An 18,215-nucleotide genomic window follows, 5' to 3' on the forward strand; every position below is an offset into this window, starting at 1 on the left:
TATGTGTATATGTATATGTGTATATGTGTATACGTGTATACGTGTATATGTGTATACGTGTATATATATGTGTGTGTGTGTGTGTATGTATGTATGTGTGTATGTATGTATGTATGTATGTATGTATGTATGTATGTATGTATGTATGTATGTATGTATGTATGTATGTATGTATGTATGTATGTATGTATGTATGTATGTATGTATGTATGTATGTATGTATGTATGTATGTATGTATGTATGTATGTATGTATGTATGTATGTATGTATGTATGTATGTATGTATGTATGTATGTATGTATGTATGTATGTATGTATGTATGTATGTATGTATGTATGTATGTATGTATGTATGTATGTATGTATGTATGTATGTATGTATGTATGTATGTATGTATGTATGTATGTATGTATGTATGTATGTATGTATGTATGTATGTATGTATGTATGTATGTATGTATGTATGTATGTATGTATGTATGTATGTATGTATGTATGTATGTATGTATGTATGTATGTATGTATGTATGTATGTATGTATGTATGTATGTATGTATGTATGTATGTATGTATGTATGTATGTATGTATGTATGTATGTATGTATGTATGTATGTATGTATGTATGTATGTATGTATGTATGTATGTATGTATGTATGTATGTATGTATGTATGTATGTATGTATGTATGTATGTATGTATGTATGTATGTATGTATGTATGTATGTATGTATGTATGTATGTATGTATGTATGTATGTATGTATGTATGTATGTATGTATGTATGTATGTATGTATGTATGTATGTATGTATGTATGTATGTATGTATGTATGTATGTATGTATGTATGTATGTATGTATGTATGTATGTATGTATGTATGTATGTATGTATGTATGTATGTATGTATGTATGTATGTATGTATGTATGTATGTATGTATGTATGTATGTATGTATGTATGTATGTATGTATGTATGTATGTATGTATGTATGTATGTATGTATGTGTATGTATGTATGTATGTATGTATGTATGTATGTATGTATGTATGTATGTATGTATGTATGTATGTATGTATGTATGTATGTATGTATGTATGTATGTATGTATGTATGTATGTATGTATGTATGTATGTATGTATGTATGTATGTATGTATGTATGTATGTATGTATGTATGTATGTATGTATGTATGTATGTATGTATGTATGTATGTATGTATGTATGTATGTATGTATGTATGTATGTATGTATGTATGTATGTATGTATGTATGTATGTATGTATGTATGTATGTGTGTGTGTGCCACGAAAATTCTTCATAATGATGCAAAAGACTACACTGGTGGGGTGCCGAACCGTGGCATTGCACCTCACAGGAGAGCACACTACCTTTCCACCATTGTCCAGAGATGTATTCTTATGTATGTTGGCCTTGATAGGCCAAGTTAGTTTCTGTGATATGTTAGTGAGGGTAAATGAACTTTTATGTGAATGTACACTTCCAAATTTACAAACTATCATGCTATATAATAACAAGCTTATTCTGTCACGTGTAAGCGTCTGTGTGTGTCTCAGTCATGAAATTCCAAAAAGAGAGAGACATGAATATCATGGCGTCGAATAGGTGCGCGAGAGCCCCAACAGCAGAATGGGTTTCTATGACCCATTCGCGTATCTATTTCCAAGCATAATTCCTTAGTGCTGCTAACATCCTTTCTTCCCAAAGTGGAAACACACATACAAACGGCTGCTTAGATACAATACAAGCCAACACACGTTCACGTGGTCTGACGTAGAGTTTTATCTTCATCACTACGATGATGATATTCACCTCATTTCATGTTAGCACATCATTCTGTGCAAATTTTTAAGAGCGCAGGAAACTCATACTTCGAACAATGTTTCCAAATTGTGGAGGTTTCAGAGAAACATAGATGTAAAATCAAGTTTGATTGTTCTCCAAATATAGTACTGACGCGTTTAGGGAGAAAATCATCTATGCCATCTCTATCAATCATCTATGCCTAAATTTTTGAAGAAAAAATTAGAAGAAAGGGTTGATAAAAAACAAATATAATTTTACAAAAAAGTCACTACTGTTATTTCTTATTGATAGGTGAAAGGGGGCGAAGTGGACACTACACAAAGTCTGAAGTACGGCTTTAGCCGGGCGTTCAGACTGGCATATATAATAATAGTGATAGGTAAATAAATGATAAATAATGACCGTAGCAAACTCGTGTTCTATTCAAATCAAGGAATAAACTACAAAACTGCAGCAATAAACGGTGAAAGCAAGGGCCCTCACTCGATCCTAACCGCTGCGACTCACAACACGCTTCGAGCGCATCCGCTTACGCAGCTGCATCGTTCATGTCGTTTTGACCCTACTAAAGCCACATAGCAGAATCATTTACCAACTGCACCCGCACCAACTTCACAAGAAAAAGTACACAAGAGTATTTTCTCAAGGCTAGATTTGTTGTCGGGTTGTGCTTTTTTACTCGCAAACAGCATTGATCTGCAATCGCTATTGAACGCAATTTTACTAAGAAGCTCGGTTAACTCTTGTCTTTCCTCTCTTTCAGTAGAAACGGAGAGGGAAAAACGGGCAGCGAAGGTAACCAGAGTTTTCCTACAAAGTTATTCCGAATGGACTTAATATGCTCCGAGTGAACAGTTGTAAATCATTGCTTGAGTGGAGCAAACAAAGAAGCAGTCGTCAATGCTTCGGCTATAAAACAAGAGGCGTGCTTCTAAATCCGAGAATCAACTATAGCTGTAAAAACAATAGCGAGCGTTAGTGCTACTCATTGTTCCATAGCGAGGCTCTGACTTGTGCGAAACAGATGTCCGACTAGCTGAAGACAAAGCATTCAAGATATTCCTTCATAACGACCATGAAGTGTTCCACGGGGAGGCTATATAAGTTAACTGTGTTTTGGTCTTCAGTCAAATAGCTCAAAAGTGTCTGCATAGCGGACTCATTTGAAACCTTCAAAATTCAAAACGGAGCTGAAACAGCGGAAGACTTCATTACACATGAATTATCAAAACATGTATTGTTTGAGTGTTTCAAAAAACATACGGGTGCTATCACGGCATTTTCTTTAGTGGGCGAGCAAAATGTTTGCCCGGATAAATCACTTTCGACTTCACTCTATCAGGTTCTGAATAAGGCAAGATCGCGGAAACGTCGCCCAAGAATAAACTATTATGACAACCTCGCGTCAAGGAAAAACAAGTAGGTTAAAAACATCCATTGTTTACCCATGGAATACTTAACATGAAAAGACGAAGAAAATTTGGAACTGGATTAGAAAAAAGAACTGGATGGAGAATAGGTGAGAATCATGGGTAGACGTAACAAATATTTGCAAACAGACAAATAATACGTAGAATCAAACCTGTCGTGTTCGTTCACGACCGCCATCTGCTTCCGAGTCGCTAGCTATGGCATCGAGTGACCACGTGTCACTTCGATCTTCTGCTCCAGCTCCGGCGCCACACAGCGAACCCGGACTTAACGAAGACACAGTGTTTTTACAAACAGTGATTATTATCATCTGTTTTAGGAGCCCCGGTTAATAGACAGGGTATATGGTGGGGCATATTCTACAGCAAAACCTTTACTTTTATGAAGCAATTATGCTTTACAAAGCATAATTAGTGAAGGTGACGAGTTGCAAACACAACAATATTGTTGTCAATTTAGGTTCTTTCAAAAACTCCTACAGACATCTACAACACCTACAGTAGACTCAACTCCGCTCTCGAGTTAGAAGTCAGCTACGGCGCAAAGATAGGCTCCCCGTCATCTGCGACCTCGAGCGCACATTGCACTATAAATCAAGTCGTTTTGAATCAGTTCATAAGCGCATTATATTCAAAACACATTGTAGGCCTTGCGGTGGTAACTTCGATCAGTGCTTGTTTAGATAGACCTACGAAACTCAAAAGTTGCAGATGTGGTCCGTGTGAAACTCTTTCATGGTGTTCCGTTGACTTAGCTAGTTAAATGGTTCTCGCAGGATAGTGTCAGAGTTCTGAGTTTGAATAAACACTATTTACTATCATCCTTTAGGCATTACTGAGTATGAACCAATTTTTAAACACAATTCCACGCAATCATCAAAAACAAACGTAGAACGAAACGTTTGTTCTTAAAATAGTGAGAAAAAAGGAAGACGAAAAGATTCATAGAGGACGCAATAACGCGGTATGGATAACATAAAGAAAAACTTACCGATTAACTAAACGTCCTCGTTGATTTCCGAGCTCTGTCACGTCTACGGCCTGAAAGAGTGTAAAAGAAGGTCCCTCGTCATCAGATGGAACGACGTTTGTTGACCAGTTGTCCGAAAGTAAAGAACGTTGGTCATCGCCTGGAAAGGAGATTTTTTTAATTATCCCAACAACATTCTTACATCGCAGCTATCTACCACCATATAAAGCCGAAGACTTCGTCCGCCCGACGCAACTTCCCTCGGGCGCTCAAAGATTAGGAGAACGTCAAACTTGGATAACTGAACCAGTTCAGTACAAAGCCTGCTACTGTGCCGCTCACAGCCAGAGTCTTACACCGTACATCGGACAACCATAACTTCGAAATAGAAAAATGTGCGATTAAGCCTGCGAGACAACACTTGAAATAGGAAACGGAGTAACATATTCAGTAGTACTGAAGCGACCGGTGATGAGGAACAAGGCAAGACAAAGGCGACGTGAAACTTCGCGCTGATGATCGGGCTTCTCTGTTTGTATTGAATTAGAAGAAGACAAAATTTGACCTTTGGGGTGATCGACAATAGCTACCCCCGGATATACGCGACCAGTAGACGATATCTCAAACCAAAGATCAATCTCATCAATTTCCTGCGCTATCGCTTAGTAATCTACCACTGAGGGTTGCGGAATGTGACAAAATATCACAATAATATATAATAAATGACATGACATAAATGACAAAATAATATATAAGAACGAGTTTTGTCTGACACGTGTGTGTGTCACGAAATTGTAGAAATGACGCGAATCATTCTGTGATAAGTGTTGGGGAAACAAGATTGAAACCTACCCTTTGAATAATGATTCCAAGTCGTGTTTATATTACATTGGTATCGAAGGAGTGCTTAGAGGTGAAATTTGAATGTTCTTCAAATGTGGAACTGACGCGTTTACAAAGATAACTATGAAATCTTCAGCTTAATTTTCCTTTAAGAAAAAGAAGAAAACGTTAGAAAATCACAGTTCTAATTTTAAAGAAAATGTCACTATTATTAATTTATTTTCATTAATCAGTGATGGCGAGCGGAGCGAACACCATAGAAAGTCTGAAGACCGGCTACGAGGGTCGGGTCTTTCATGATTTTCAACTCCCGACCCAGACAAAGTAGCTGGTGCATTCGGATATGTTCGTTCCGTTGAGTGTGAATGGGGCATCCGAGATCCATCCGTTCCGCATGATTATCGTCTATTGCAGATTCAGCTGAAGACTGATGCATCCACATGTTTCGTCGAATTCGGTCAGCATTCGTTCCGCTTGGCTGATGCTAGGTGCTATCAGTACGATTTCATCAGCAAAGCGCAAATGGTGTAGCTGCCGACCATCAACCTTCACTCCCATGTCGTCCCATTCCAACTTTCGCATTGCGTTCTCGAGGGTGGCTGTGAATATTTTGGGTGAAATTGTATCACCCTGTCAGACCCCTTTCCACGTCAATGATGATGTTCTTGTAGAATGGCGAAATTCCGGTAGTGAAGTTACTGTACAACTCTCGAAGTACCTTTATGTACTGAGTAGGGACGCCTTGGTTGTCCAAGGCTTCTACGACCGCTTCCGTCTCAACTGAGTCAAAGACCTTCTTCAAGTCGATGAAGGTGAGACAGAGCGGCATCTTGTACTCTCGCGATACCTCTAAGAGTTTCAAAACAGTGTGAATGTGGTCAATCGTGCTGAATCCTTTTCGAAACCCTGCTTGCTCGCATGGTTGTCCTTCATCCAAGATTTTTCAATCCTATTAAGGATCACTCTTGTAAAGAGCTGGTAGATGACGGACAGTGAGCAGATTGGACGATAGTTCTTCTGTCGGCACCGGGTGCGTGCGATTTCTAACCGACATGATAACATGTCGTACTTAGGACGGGAGAACTTCTAAAATGACATGTCCATCTTCCCTCAGGCAAGTGGACATGGCTGTCGAAGAGAAGAGAGTAGAAGTTGTAGATGATCTTCTCCATTCCCCTTCTCGATGCAATGGTTGTTCCCTTCGGGTTCCGGAGAGCAGTCATCCTCGTCTTGCAACTGGCGAAGTCTCGACGGGTATAGCGGGTGCTTTTCCCCGCTTCTGCAGCTTCAGCCAGTACTTCTGCTCTTCTCTCTTTAAGGTCTTCCTTTATCGCCTCTCTGCAAAGCCTTGGAGCTCGGACGTGAGTTCTTGGTTCCCTGCGACTCGTGCTGCTCCACGCTGGAGCATCAGTTCAACAGTTTCAAGAGACAGGCGCCTCTTGGTAGTTTTAGAACTCTCAGCCTTCTTAGTCAAGAAGGTGTTCAACGAGCCTGTTATATTCCTAGTCGATGTTATCCATTGCGGAATCTTCCCAAAAGCCGACTAGCGTAGCGAAGAGAACCCAGTTAGTGATAGTTTTGGACTTCGCTCTCTGAACTTGGCGGTTTTCTCTTCTCTCCTTGTGAAGGAAAATCTTCCTCGGAGGAGGCGATGGTCCCGTATAGAACTTTGCCACAACAGCGACGTCCGTCAGGCAGAACCTTTTATTGACTATGATGTGGTCTATTTCATTACGGTACCCTCCACCGGGTGACTCCCACGTCCAGCGTAGAGAAGAGGGCTTCTGGAACTGCGAGTTCCCATGGATGATCTTAGTCGTCATGATGAACTCGGAGAGCCTCTCCCCCTGGTCATTCCATTGTAGGCCATGGGTCCCGGTCCCGATGTGAAGTTCCTCAGATGTTCTTCTCGGGCCAATCTTGGCGTTAAAATCACCAACGATGACCTTGAAGAAAGTGTGGTCTTCTCTGCAGAACTTCTTTAGGTCCATATAGAAAGCTTCGACTTCTTCTTCGTAGCTTGATGCTGTAGCGTAAGCGACGAAGATATTCAAAGCTGGGGTTGGACCACATCTTCTCATCCGCAGACACTCGTGTTGACGAGGACGCCAACTCCACTAACACCTCTACTGTCGCATGTTCCTAAGAACAGTTCTTCTCCAGTTTCATATACGGCAGAGGGTGGCGTCATCTCATCTCGGTCAGTCCGATTGAAAAAAAAATGAGAAGAGGAAGGGGAAAAAAGGAGGAAATTGTCAATTTCAAAAGAACTCATAAGAGATGCAAAATGTTAGAGAAATCGATGGTGTGAAGTATTTTCTAAAGATTTTGGTGGTATAATTTCACAACTTTTGGTCTTAGACTAGTTTGCGGGGTCTTGAGTAGAAGGGGAGGAGAAGAGTGTAAATTATACAGTGCGTTCTGAACGAAGTCTAGCGGTCTTGCTTTCAAATGAGTTGTTTGAGTTACTGAGCGAAAAAAAAGACATCTACAGACGACACTAGAGATAAAATTAATACATAGAAGGCTTCACGAGTTTCTGATTATTGACGCTCAAAGTGAATTCATGCAATAAAGCTGACTGCGATCTGTAGAGAGAGATATCTTCTATATTCCTACGAAGTTTGGTGCTTCAAGCTTTCCCAGTCTTTTTGAAACCTAGTTCAGAAAAATCTCAAATTTTGCCTCAAATTTCAGAGTTTTTCTCAACTAGCGTTTGAGAGCACCAGAACACCTCCAGAGACCAAAATTTGCAGTTAAGAGTTTTCCTTGATGCACTGTCAAAATATGCTATCGAAATTTCTAGCGGCGCTATGCGAAATCTCAGATTTTTGGCAACGCGTCCACATTTGTACGACTTCAGACAAAGTCCAATAACTCAGCTCGTATTTTAGACCAATTCGATTCGCGTGAGGATTTCTCACCCTCTGTAGCAGGAGAATGACCTGCCAACCCACCACTCCTCATGCTTTAAAGAGCCACCCTTGTTGTGTAAAATTCAGGCGAAATTCCAGTGAACTCTGTTCCATCTTGTTCTTTCTTCTGTTTTATGGCACACCTGCAGGTGTCTGAATAAATAAATAAATAAATAAATAAATAAATAAATAAATAAATAAATAAATAAATAAATAAAGTATTTTGTAAAGGAGGATTTTCGCTATCATAATCCATTTTTACTTTCTTCCATGTAGTTTTCGTTCTCTAAAAAGCTAGTTGAGAAAAAGTTGAGAAAAATGCTGAATTTCTCGACTTCTTCCCAGCAAGCTTTCAAAAAAACCAGAGGGTACCTGAAAAAGATATTTTATCCCTTTTATAGCGCAACTTTTTCTTTACGGAATGCAGCCACCTTTATCTTCTTCCGTCTCTTCTGTAGTCCATTATTCATATTTATTTCAAGCTATTAAAATCCGACCAGTCCAGCAGTGATTTCCAATCAGGGTTCTAATCGCTAAAATAATCTCTAAATAACACTTATATGCGATGAACAGTGTTATAAATAGAATTTCAAGAAAACTGCAGGTGAAGTGTTCGTCTCAGTAATTTTCTTCTGTTTTGCAAAAATCAAGATTCCAGCGACGATCGAACTATTCATTGTCTGTAATCACTGTCAATGAAGGAAATTATGTGTAGGAAGTAGAAAATAGTGAGAAAAATGCTTTTAGAATGTGACCTGCGTCGGTACCAGTTGTTTTTTCATCTTACAAAAATGGGAAAAATTCCGGCGCGGGTCGAACTCTCAATTGTTTGTAATCATTGTCAAAAGAAGTAATGTGTTGCCGAATACACGTTGAGAGCTTCCCCATCTTTTTATTTTATATGTCCATATATGTACTGACTTCTAATCTTTACAGTGAGCAGTCAGTGACATATTATATTATACACCTACCTGAACGTCCGGCTAAAGCCGGACTTCAGGCTTATTTTGGTATTCGTTTCGCTCGCCTTTACTTATCAATAAGAAATAACAGAGATTACAGTAGCGACATTTTTCGGGAAATCATAACTGCTTTTCTTCTACCAACGCTTCCTTCAATTTTCTTTACCCGAAAATTTTAGCATAGATGAAAGATTTTATGGTTTTCCCTAAACGCTCAGTTCTATATTTGGAGAGCAATCCAGCTTAATTTTACATCTATGTTTCTCTCAAACCTCCACAACTTGGAAACATTATTCGAAGTATGAGTCTCCTCCGTTCTCAACTATTAGCACAGAACGATGTGTTAACATGGAATGACGTAAATATCATTATCGTAGTGATAACAATAACGTTCTACGTTAGATCGCATAAATTGTTGGCTGTCATGTATTGTATTTGATCAGCCGTTCGCACGCCTGTTTCCTTTTTTTTTAAAGAAAGGATGATAGCAGCATGAGGAGACGTGCTAGGAAATAGATATGCGAAGGAATCATAGAAACCTATTCCACCGCTTTGGGGCTAAAGCGCACCAATCCGACCTCCACAACTTGGAAACATTATTCGAAGTATGAGTCTCCTCCCGTTCTCAACTATTAGCACATAGATGTAAAATTAAGCTGGATCGCTCTCCAAATATAGAACTGAGCGTTTAGGGAAAAACCATTAAATCTTTCACGCGATGCAGTGGAACACGTCTCTCCTCACTCTATAGCTTTCCGGCACCGGCGCACCATTTCAACTCTGTGGGATCCGTCCCACCCCATTTTACAGCTATATAGCTCCGGGGCACGAATTCGACGCCGTAGTACTCGTCTCACCCAATTTTACAGCGTTGAGGCTCGCGCACCAAACCGACGCCATAGTACTCGTCTCCTTCTCTTTTTGGAGTTTCTTGACTGAGACACACACATGCATAGGCGCACACACGTGACAGAATAAGCCCGTTATTTACAGCATAATGGTTTGCAAATCTGGAGGTATACATTAACGTAAAAGTTTATTTACCCTCACTAACATATGATAGAAACAAACTTGTCTTATCAAGGCCAACATACTTGCATAACTTTGGACAGTGGTCCAGTAGTTAGAGTGCTCCCCATCAGGTGCATGGCGATGGTTCGGCACTTCACCGGTGCAGAGTTTTGCATCATTATGGAGTATTTTCGTGACACACAGACAAACACACACACATACACGGACTAAACGCGTTATTATATAGCATGGTTTTTATTTTACTTGCGGCACTTCATATTAATATCCAATATAGCACTATTTATTTGTATTTGCGTTATTATATTATTTGATTTATTTATTAAGCGTCCAATTTGTTTCTCTAATTCTGTTTCTTATAACTAATTTTCCATTGCTATGAGCGGCTATGCCAGAACGGACGAGATGAGGGGGTCGTTTTCTGGAGGGTATTCTTTAGGGGGGTCGTTTTCAGGAGGGTTTATTCTCAACTACACGCTTGACCCTGTGCTACCGTACCAGAGTTTCCTTCAGAATCAAGAAACTCTTTTCTATTACTATGACATGCGTAAAATTCTAAAACCCATAGGCAGGTTGCAAGCTTCTAGTCCCATGAGTTCTTGGGAGAACGTTGCGTTCTCCCGGAGTGGAGGTGGGGCGTATTTGTTGGAGGTGACTTCAAACCGCCTGTCTTGCACCTTCCAGTCACATGATCCCAGGCTTTTGGTCGGACCGACGTGCGGGATACAAGGATGTCATGAGTCAGTCCTGGCTCAGCAGAAACAGGGAGCCCATCCCCTGAATCCGCCCGCATCTCTAGGCAAGCACAAGGTCACTTTTGGTCCGCGATTAGCCCCGTATCCGCCACTCGTGGACGCGCCACTTAGCCTCGTGACTAGCAGGCTGTGATCCCTCTAGTGAAGGAGATCCGTGGACTGGGGAACGTTACCAACAACAATAGATGCAAGGGAGCCGAGCATTGAAGTTCAAACGCACCCAATATGCCAGAAGACATGACATTGCGATGTTTCAGCACGGCAACGCTCCGCCACATGTTGAAAAAATCGTCAAGGAAACGTTGGAGACGCTGCAATGGGATGTTCTATCCCACTTGCCGTATTCATCAAAAATTGTTCCTTCCGACTACCACTCGCTCCAGGCGATGACCAATAGCCTTGCCGAGCTGCACTTCACTTCTTGAGGAGAAGCTAAAAATTGGGTGGATTCTTCGGTCGCTTCGAAAGAAGAGGAATTCTTTTCAACGCGAAATCCGTATGCAATCTGAAAGATGGAGAAAGGTCGTAGCTAATGATGGAAAAATAAAAGGATAAAGTCACTGGCGTATCAATCCACTAGGGATGCGCCAACGCGTTTTACACTAATTCGTAATCGTTGAGGTTTTGGAACGCGTGTTGGCCTATACAATGACTTGTGGGGGCCAGCCGATGATCAAGTCAGTGTTTCTATCCTCCCAGACAAGTCTGGTACCAATTTATCGACCACGGAGGGATGAAAGGCTTGGTTTGCACTGGGGTGGTTTCGAACCCTCGACCGTGTGGCTACAACGGACTTCCAACGGACTGCGCCACACCCGCCCATGATGGAAAAATAAACTGAATAAAATACATTGTACCATTTTCTCTGATTAAAGCTTCAAAAAGTTACAAAAAAAAAAACACCCTCAGAACGTGTTCGTACCCCCAATATATGTTATATATTGTAACTACCGCATTATCATTATTAGTAATGATAATAAGCATGCTGAGTGTGTGTTTTTATCGCTTAGCCACTGCCAAGAACTATATGAGGGGTATAAACCTTCATGAGAATATTCACCTTCAATACAGATAGATTAAAAGATTTTGTTTAGTGCATTTACAGATCATAAACTAATCGTACTCTCTCTCGAAATAGTTTTTCTGAAAATTTTGAAGGTGGAGTACATTCTTTTAGCAAAACTCAGAAAAATCTTTTATAACGACTTCTTCCCCTTTTAGCTTAAGTTTTACTGAAGCAACATATTTGAGAATAACACTTCCCTAAATTTCGTTCCAGAGGAAACATATTAAGATGTTCAAGAGCTTAAGGGCTTAACTTAAGCACGGAAAAAGAAGAAAAAATATGAAATATGAAAAAAAAACATGCACACACGCCACATACACACACGCACGCACGCGGTCTAAGCGCGTGCACGCACCTCACCATATGGCATGATACTGCGGAAGCGGGACATAGCAAACTGTGCAGTCAAACTCGCGAGTCAACATTTAAACGTTAGAATACCTCAGTGTTACAGTGTTTGTTAACAGCGGCGCTTCGCCCCGGGTAACCGAACGACCGATGAACCTAATTACCTCGAAATCAAGCGTAAACCGCAGACACGGCGAGAATGTGACGAAACCTTGTCATAGAGGTAGTCGTGCCCCTCCCCTCCTACGGATATAATTGCGGTATGGGAATTCCCTCCACGGATCTCCCTCACTAGAGGGATCACAGCCGGTTAGTCGCGAGGCTACGTGGCGCGTCCCCGGGTGGCGGATAGGGGGCTAAACGCGGACCAAAAGCGACCTTGCGCTTGCCCAGAGACGCAGGTGGATTCAGGGGATGGACTCCCTGTTTCTGCTGAGCCAGGACTGACTCATGACATCCTTGTATCCCACGTCGGTCCGGCCAAAAGCCTGCAATCAAGTGACTGGGAGGTGCAAGGGAGGCGGTTTGGAGTCGCCTCCAACAAATAAGCTCCACATGTCCACACCGGGAGAACGAAAGTTCTCCCAGAAACTCATGGGACTAGAGGCTTGCAACCTGCCCATGGGTTTTAAAATTTTAAGCAAAACACAGTAATAGAAAAGAGTCTCCTGATTCCGGAGGAAAGCCTGGTACGGTAGCGCCAGGTAGGACGGGGTTGCAGGAGTCATGTAGGCTACCAAAACGGAAAAGGACTAGGATGGCGATCTGTACTTATAACGCACGTACGCTTGCATCGGAAGCGGCCATCGAAGATCTGATGATGCAAGCCAAGAAGATCAAGTACGACGTCATCGGACTGACCGAGACGAGACGACGTCACCCTCTCAACGCCGTATATGAAACTGGAGAAGAACTGTTCTTAGGAACATGCGACAGTAGAGGTGTTGGTGGAGTTGGCGTCCTCGTCAACACGAGTATGGCAAAGAACCTCGACTCTTTTGAACAACTTACGACCCGAATCGGACGTCTGCGGATGAGAAGATGTGGCCCAATACCAGCTTTGACTATCTTCGTCGTTTACGCTCCAACATCAAGCTACGAAGAAGAAGAAGTCGAAGCTTTCTATATGGACCTGGAGAAGTTCTACCAAGAAGATCATGCCTTCTACAAGGTCATAGTTGGCGATTTCAACGCTAAGGTTGGCCCAAGAAGAACGCCGGAGGAACTTCACATCGGGACCCACGGCCTACAATGGAATGACCAGGGAGAGAGGCTCTCCGAGTTCATCATGACGACTAAGACCATCCATGGGAACTCGCAATTTCAGAAGCCCTCTTCTTTACGCTGGACGTGGGAGTCACCCGGTGGAGGGTACCGTAATGAAATAGACCACATCATCGTCAATAAAAGGTTCTGCCTGACGGACGTCGGTGTTGTACCAAAGTTCTATACGGGATCGGACCATCGCCTCCTCCGAGGAAGATTTTCCTTCACAAGGAGAGCAGAGAAAGCCGCCAAGTTCAGAGAGAGAAATCCCAGGACTACCATCAACTGGGATCTCTTCGCTACGCTAGCCGGCTTTTGGGAAGATTCTGCAATGGACAACATCGACGAGGAATATGACCGGCTTGTCGAACACCTTCACGACTGCGCGAAGAAGGCTGAGAGTTTTAAAACCACCAAGAGGCGTCTGTCTCTTGAAACTCTTGAGCTGATACGCCAGCGTGGAGCAGCACGAGCCGCAGGGAACCAAGAACTCACGTCCGAGCTCGCAAGGCTTTGCCGAGAGGCGATAAAGGAAGACCTTAAAGAGAGAAGAGCAGAAGTGCTGGCTGAAGCTGCAGAGGCGGGGAAAAGCATCCGCTATGCCCGTCGAGACTTCGCCAGTCGCAAGACGAGGATGACTGCTCTCCGGAACCCAAAGGGAACAGCCATTGCATCGAGAAGGGGGATGGAGAAAATCATCTACGACTTCTACTCTGATCTCTTCGACAGCCATGTCCACTTGCCTCCTCACCATCTGAGGGAAGATGGACAAGTCATTCCAGAGGCTCTCCCGTCCGAAATACGACATGCTATCATGTCGGTAAGAAATCGTACGGCACCCGGTCCCGACAGAATAAGACCAGAACACCTGAAGAGCCTTCCGCCAGTACTCATCAACACCCTGGCGAGGCTCTTTACACGTTATCTGTCGGAATGCAAGGTTCCTAAACAGTGGAAGACCAGCAAGACCGTGTTGTTGTATAAAAAGGGAGATCCACATGACATCGGCAACTATCGCCCAATCTGCCTACTGTCCGTCATCTACAAGCTCTTTACAAGAGTAATCCTTAATAGGATTGAAAAAGTCTTGGATGAAGGACAGCCATGCGAGCAAGCAGGGTTTCGAAAAGGATTCAGCACGATTGACCACATTCACACTGTTTCGAAACTCATCGAGGTATCACGAGAGTACAAGATGCCGCTCTGTCTCACCTTCATCGACTTAAAGAAGGCTTTCGACTCGGTTGAGACGGAAGCGGTCGTGGAAGCCTTGGACAACCAAGGCGTCCCTACTCAATATATAAAGGTACTTCGAGAGTTGTACAGTAACTTCACGACCGGAATTTCGCCATTCTACAAGAACATCGTCATTGACGTGAAGAGGGGGGGTCCGACAGGGTGATACAATTTCACCCAAAATATTCACAGCCACCCTCGAGAACGCAATGCGAAAGTTGGAATGGGACGACATGGGAGTGAAGGTTGATGGTCGGCAGCTACACCATTTGCGCTTTGCTGATGACATGGTACTGGTAACACCTAGCATCAGCCAAGCGGAACGAATGCTGACCGAATTCGACGAAACATGTGGATGCATCGGTCTTCAGCTGAATCTACAAAAGACGATGTTCATGCGGAACGGATGGGTCTCGGATGCCCCATTCACGCTCAACGGAACGAACATATCCGAATGCACCAGCTACGTTTATCTGGGTCGGGAACTGAACATGATGAACGACCTGACCCCCGAGCTGGGCAGGAGGAGACGAGCGGCTTGGGGAGCGTACAAGAGCATCGAGGATGTAGTGAAGAAGACCAGGAACACCCGGCTCCGTGCTCACCTCTTCAACACCACCGTACTTCCTGCTTTGACCTATGCTTCGGAAACCTGGGCATTTCGCAAGCAGGAAGAAAACGCGGTGAGCGTCATTGAACGCGCAATTGAGAGAGTGATGCTAGGAGTATCCCGTTTCACGCAAGTGAGGGACGGGATTCGAAGTTCTCTCCTACGTCAGCGATCGAAGATTAGAACCGCCGCCGCGTTTGCCATAGAAAGTAAAATAAGGTGAGCCGGACACGTGATGCACTTTAGCGACAACCGTTGGAGCAGAGCCCTGAGCGACTGGGTTCCCCGCGGTATTAAGCGCACTACAAGAAGACCGCCGACCCGATGGTCAGATTTTTTCACGAAGTCCTTGAAAGAAAAATATGATGCTCTTCGTGTCCCACGCGAAAGAAGGAACCACTGGGCTACTCTGGCACGCGATCGGGACAAATGGAAGAATTACTGGCGCCCGCTCGACCAGTTCGAAGATCAACGGGAGTCAAGGTGATCAAGGTGATGGGAATTCCCTCCAATAGAAACTGATGCTACTGATTTCTTGTGTTTCCTCTACAAATATCTCATGGAATTTAATGAAAAGGCGGAACCATGCTCGAACGGATGTTAGTCGAATACTAAAATCATTACGCAATGCAGATGTTCATATGACTAGTACGATTTTGTCTTTTTTTTTTAATATTTTGTCATCAATAGCGAATAAATAAAGCTAAAGCAACATACGTCTACTCTGCTGCGATATGGGCACAGTAAATTTTCCGAACTTTTCTTCGAGGCCTTCAGCATTTTGTTTACGCACAGCCACAGGGACTCCCGTAGGAAGTACCCGCTGGGACGGATCCACTTCAGAACCAGCTGCTGTAGACGCCGCAAAAAGGTCACTAGTTTCTGAAAACTCTTGATCAGATAGGCAGTTGATTACACAGGTGTGATAAGTCGGAACCGGGCCCTTCCTAGATGAATGGGTTTAGCTCATCATTGATGGTTCAAAGCGAAGAGGGTCATCGATGAGGGGAGATTAACAACACTTTTATCGGAATCATTTAACATGATGGAAAAATGTCGTTTGTTTGTTTTCGAAGTACGAGATTAATTACAGTATAGCGTAAAAGAGGATGGAATTCGGTAGAAGCATTTGCCGAAATTCCAAACTAAATGCTGTTTTGTGTTGCAGAAATTCACTGTTTCTGTCGTCACCTTCGTAAGAGCAAATTTCGTCCTAAATAACTCAGTTCTTTGAACACTTAACAGTACAGTGAAGGATACATGGCTGCTCTAGCCTTCACTCGATACAGAGGATACATCCTTGGGTTGTGAAAATTCGTCCCAAGTTTAAAAAATAGCTGTTTTTTACACCTAAGAAAACGCGTTTTTCTTTTCAAATCACTTTCCTAAATGAAAACATATCAATAGAGTGAGAAATACATATTCGCTCTATAATTCTTCATTCTTTACAATGATAACTCGCTTGACCTGTAAAAATGCAGTTTTTCAGAATGAGAGGAATACGTTATTGTTGGCTGGCTCCACCCCGGGACTCTATCACCATGTCCCTGACTATACCAGAAGATCCAAGGGCGATGTATGTTCAACCTCTCTCCACCTCCATTAAGAAAAAAGGTTTCTCCAATATCTTATATATTTGCTGATGAAGTGTGAACTGGGGATTTCTTTTTGATATAAAGGATTTACCTTTATATCAACCTGTCCGTTTCAAATAAGTAAAAATGAAAAAGGGACTTGCAAATCTCGACGTTTTCGGTTTCCTCTATCTCCGGATACTGTCCGCTTTTGTCAGCTTCTCAAAAAACAAAGTTATGGGCTCAAAACTAGAAATACTCAATTTTTCATGCTCAACTTTGGGCTCTGATTTCTCAGCGGAAACGAATACATATTGGATCTTTTTTACAATTTAATTTGCTACGTTTTGGAGAATTTCCAGACACCCTTCACTGCCTGCCGATTTGTCCTCTCACATCCCCGCTGTTTTTTTTTATATGACTCCTTCAAAAAATTGCTTCCTTATTTTGCATTATTGCTTTCAACATCTCCACTTTTGTATCTTTCTTGTTCCTTCTCGTTCTTATCGTGATAACTGGACAGCATAGGTGAAAAGGGTCACTTCGCCAACCACCCTTAAGTAAGAGTGGGGCGAACATCGACTCCGAATATCGCGTGACTGAGAATCTCTAAGTTTAAGAAATTTACTACAATTACCGATCTCGTGGTTATCCTGCAATCCGCGACCAGGCGCTTGACTGAGTGGTGACTCACGACCATCGAGGCTTGGGGAACCGCTTAAACCAGTTTCATCATCGTCCGAAAGCAAGCTGATAAATATATGATGCTATTGTTGTCAAAGAAGAAAGTAGTGAAGTGTGGTATTAGGCACATTGTCAGCCAGTGAAAAAAGCATCTAGAAACTAAGAATGGAAGTTTCAAAAAAAGAGAGTTAAAAGCCTGTTAAAGCTCTGAAATGGGTTCCAGAATAATTCCGCAGTTTATGACCTTTTATATCGTGTGGTTCATTTTTTCTTTCCTTCTACAGCTTTCGAAAATAAAAATGCTTTTATGTTTCATTTTATACTCTTTGAGTTCAAAAAATTTTATATTCTTTGAATTCAAAAAATGTGAAACATGTTTGTAGCCATATCATTGTTGAACGATCAGTCGCCACAGCCAAGACTTTTCTTACTGTACAACTAAAACTCCATAAGTTTAGGAAAGAACACTAGCATCGACATTCTTTTGATATTAGTCGCATTTTTCAAGAGGTAGCAAGTGCTAGCGCTGAAAATCCAGACATCTTCAGTCTCTGGTCTACATTAACTATTCCATGAGGTGTAATCACGGTGAAGCCTATACTCACTTTATGAATGGTTAGACTCCATTGGTACACAGAACTCACAAATGTCAAACTTTCTTCTCTTCCTGTCATCAAATCTCAAATGATTTCTCCTA

General features: G+C 42.2%; 5 protein-coding genes across 7 annotated transcripts in view; 2 read left to right on the plus strand and 3 right to left on the minus strand.

Moving 5' to 3' along the window:
• Positions 1-2,815: 2,815 nt before the first annotated feature.
• RB195_023347 (uncharacterized protein) lies at positions 2,816-5,902 on the minus strand (the record flags this gene model as incomplete). Of its 2 annotated transcripts, XM_064210740.1 has the most annotated exons (5): positions 2,816-2,866; positions 3,413-3,527; positions 4,252-4,390; positions 5,514-5,703; positions 5,792-5,902. In XM_064210740.1, the coding sequence occupies 5 exons, from the start codon at positions 5,900-5,902 to the stop codon at positions 2,816-2,818; spliced, it is 606 nt and encodes a 201-aa protein (XP_064066621.1). The 2 variants fall into 2 exon arrangements, with proteins under 2 accessions (XP_064066621.1, XP_064066622.1); XM_064210741.1 differs by lacking the exon at positions 2,816-2,866 and having other exon boundaries at positions 3,407-3,527; positions 5,514-5,672; positions 5,713-5,902.
• A 673-nt stretch (positions 5,903-6,575) lies between these two features.
• Positions 6,576-7,154, minus strand: RB195_023348 (uncharacterized protein; the record flags this gene model as incomplete). Its single annotated transcript, XM_064210742.1, has 1 exon — positions 6,576-7,154. The coding sequence occupies one exon, from the start codon at positions 7,152-7,154 to the stop codon at positions 6,576-6,578; it is 579 nt and encodes a 192-aa protein (XP_064066623.1).
• A 5,751-nt stretch (positions 7,155-12,905) lies between these two features.
• On the plus strand, positions 12,906-14,816 carry RB195_023349 (uncharacterized protein; the record flags this gene model as incomplete). The annotated part of the gene is made up of 1 exon (XM_064210743.1): positions 12,906-14,816. One exon carries the CDS (start codon positions 12,906-12,908, stop codon positions 14,814-14,816), a length of 1,911 nt encoding a protein of 636 aa, XP_064066624.1.
• Positions 14,817-14,859: 43 nt separating this feature from the next.
• On the plus strand, positions 14,860-15,483 carry RB195_023350 (uncharacterized protein; the record flags this gene model as incomplete). Its single annotated transcript, XM_064210744.1, has 1 exon — positions 14,860-15,483. One exon carries the CDS (start codon positions 14,860-14,862, stop codon positions 15,481-15,483), a length of 624 nt encoding a protein of 207 aa, XP_064066625.1.
• A 377-nt stretch (positions 15,484-15,860) lies between these two features.
• Positions 15,861-18,215, minus strand: part of RB195_023351 (uncharacterized protein) — a gene marked incomplete at both ends in the record, with an annotated part of 42,163 nt that continues 39,808 nt past the window's right edge. The window contains 3 exons of one of the 2 annotated variants that reach the window (XM_064210745.1): positions 15,861-15,871; positions 15,978-16,142; positions 17,472-17,551. In XM_064210745.1, coding sequence (XP_064066626.1) covers positions 15,861-15,871; positions 15,978-16,142; positions 17,472-17,551 — 256 coding nt within the window. Of the gene's footprint in view, positions 15,872-15,963; positions 16,143-17,471; positions 17,552-18,215 lie in introns of those variants that run through there. The other variant, XM_064210746.1, reaches the window with a different exon arrangement.

The sequence above is a fragment of the Necator americanus genome, chromosome X (genome assembly GCF_031761385.1).
Source record: "Necator americanus strain Aroian chromosome X, whole genome shotgun sequence".
NCBI classification, from domain to species: domain Eukaryota; kingdom Metazoa; phylum Nematoda; class Chromadorea; order Rhabditida; family Ancylostomatidae; genus Necator; species Necator americanus.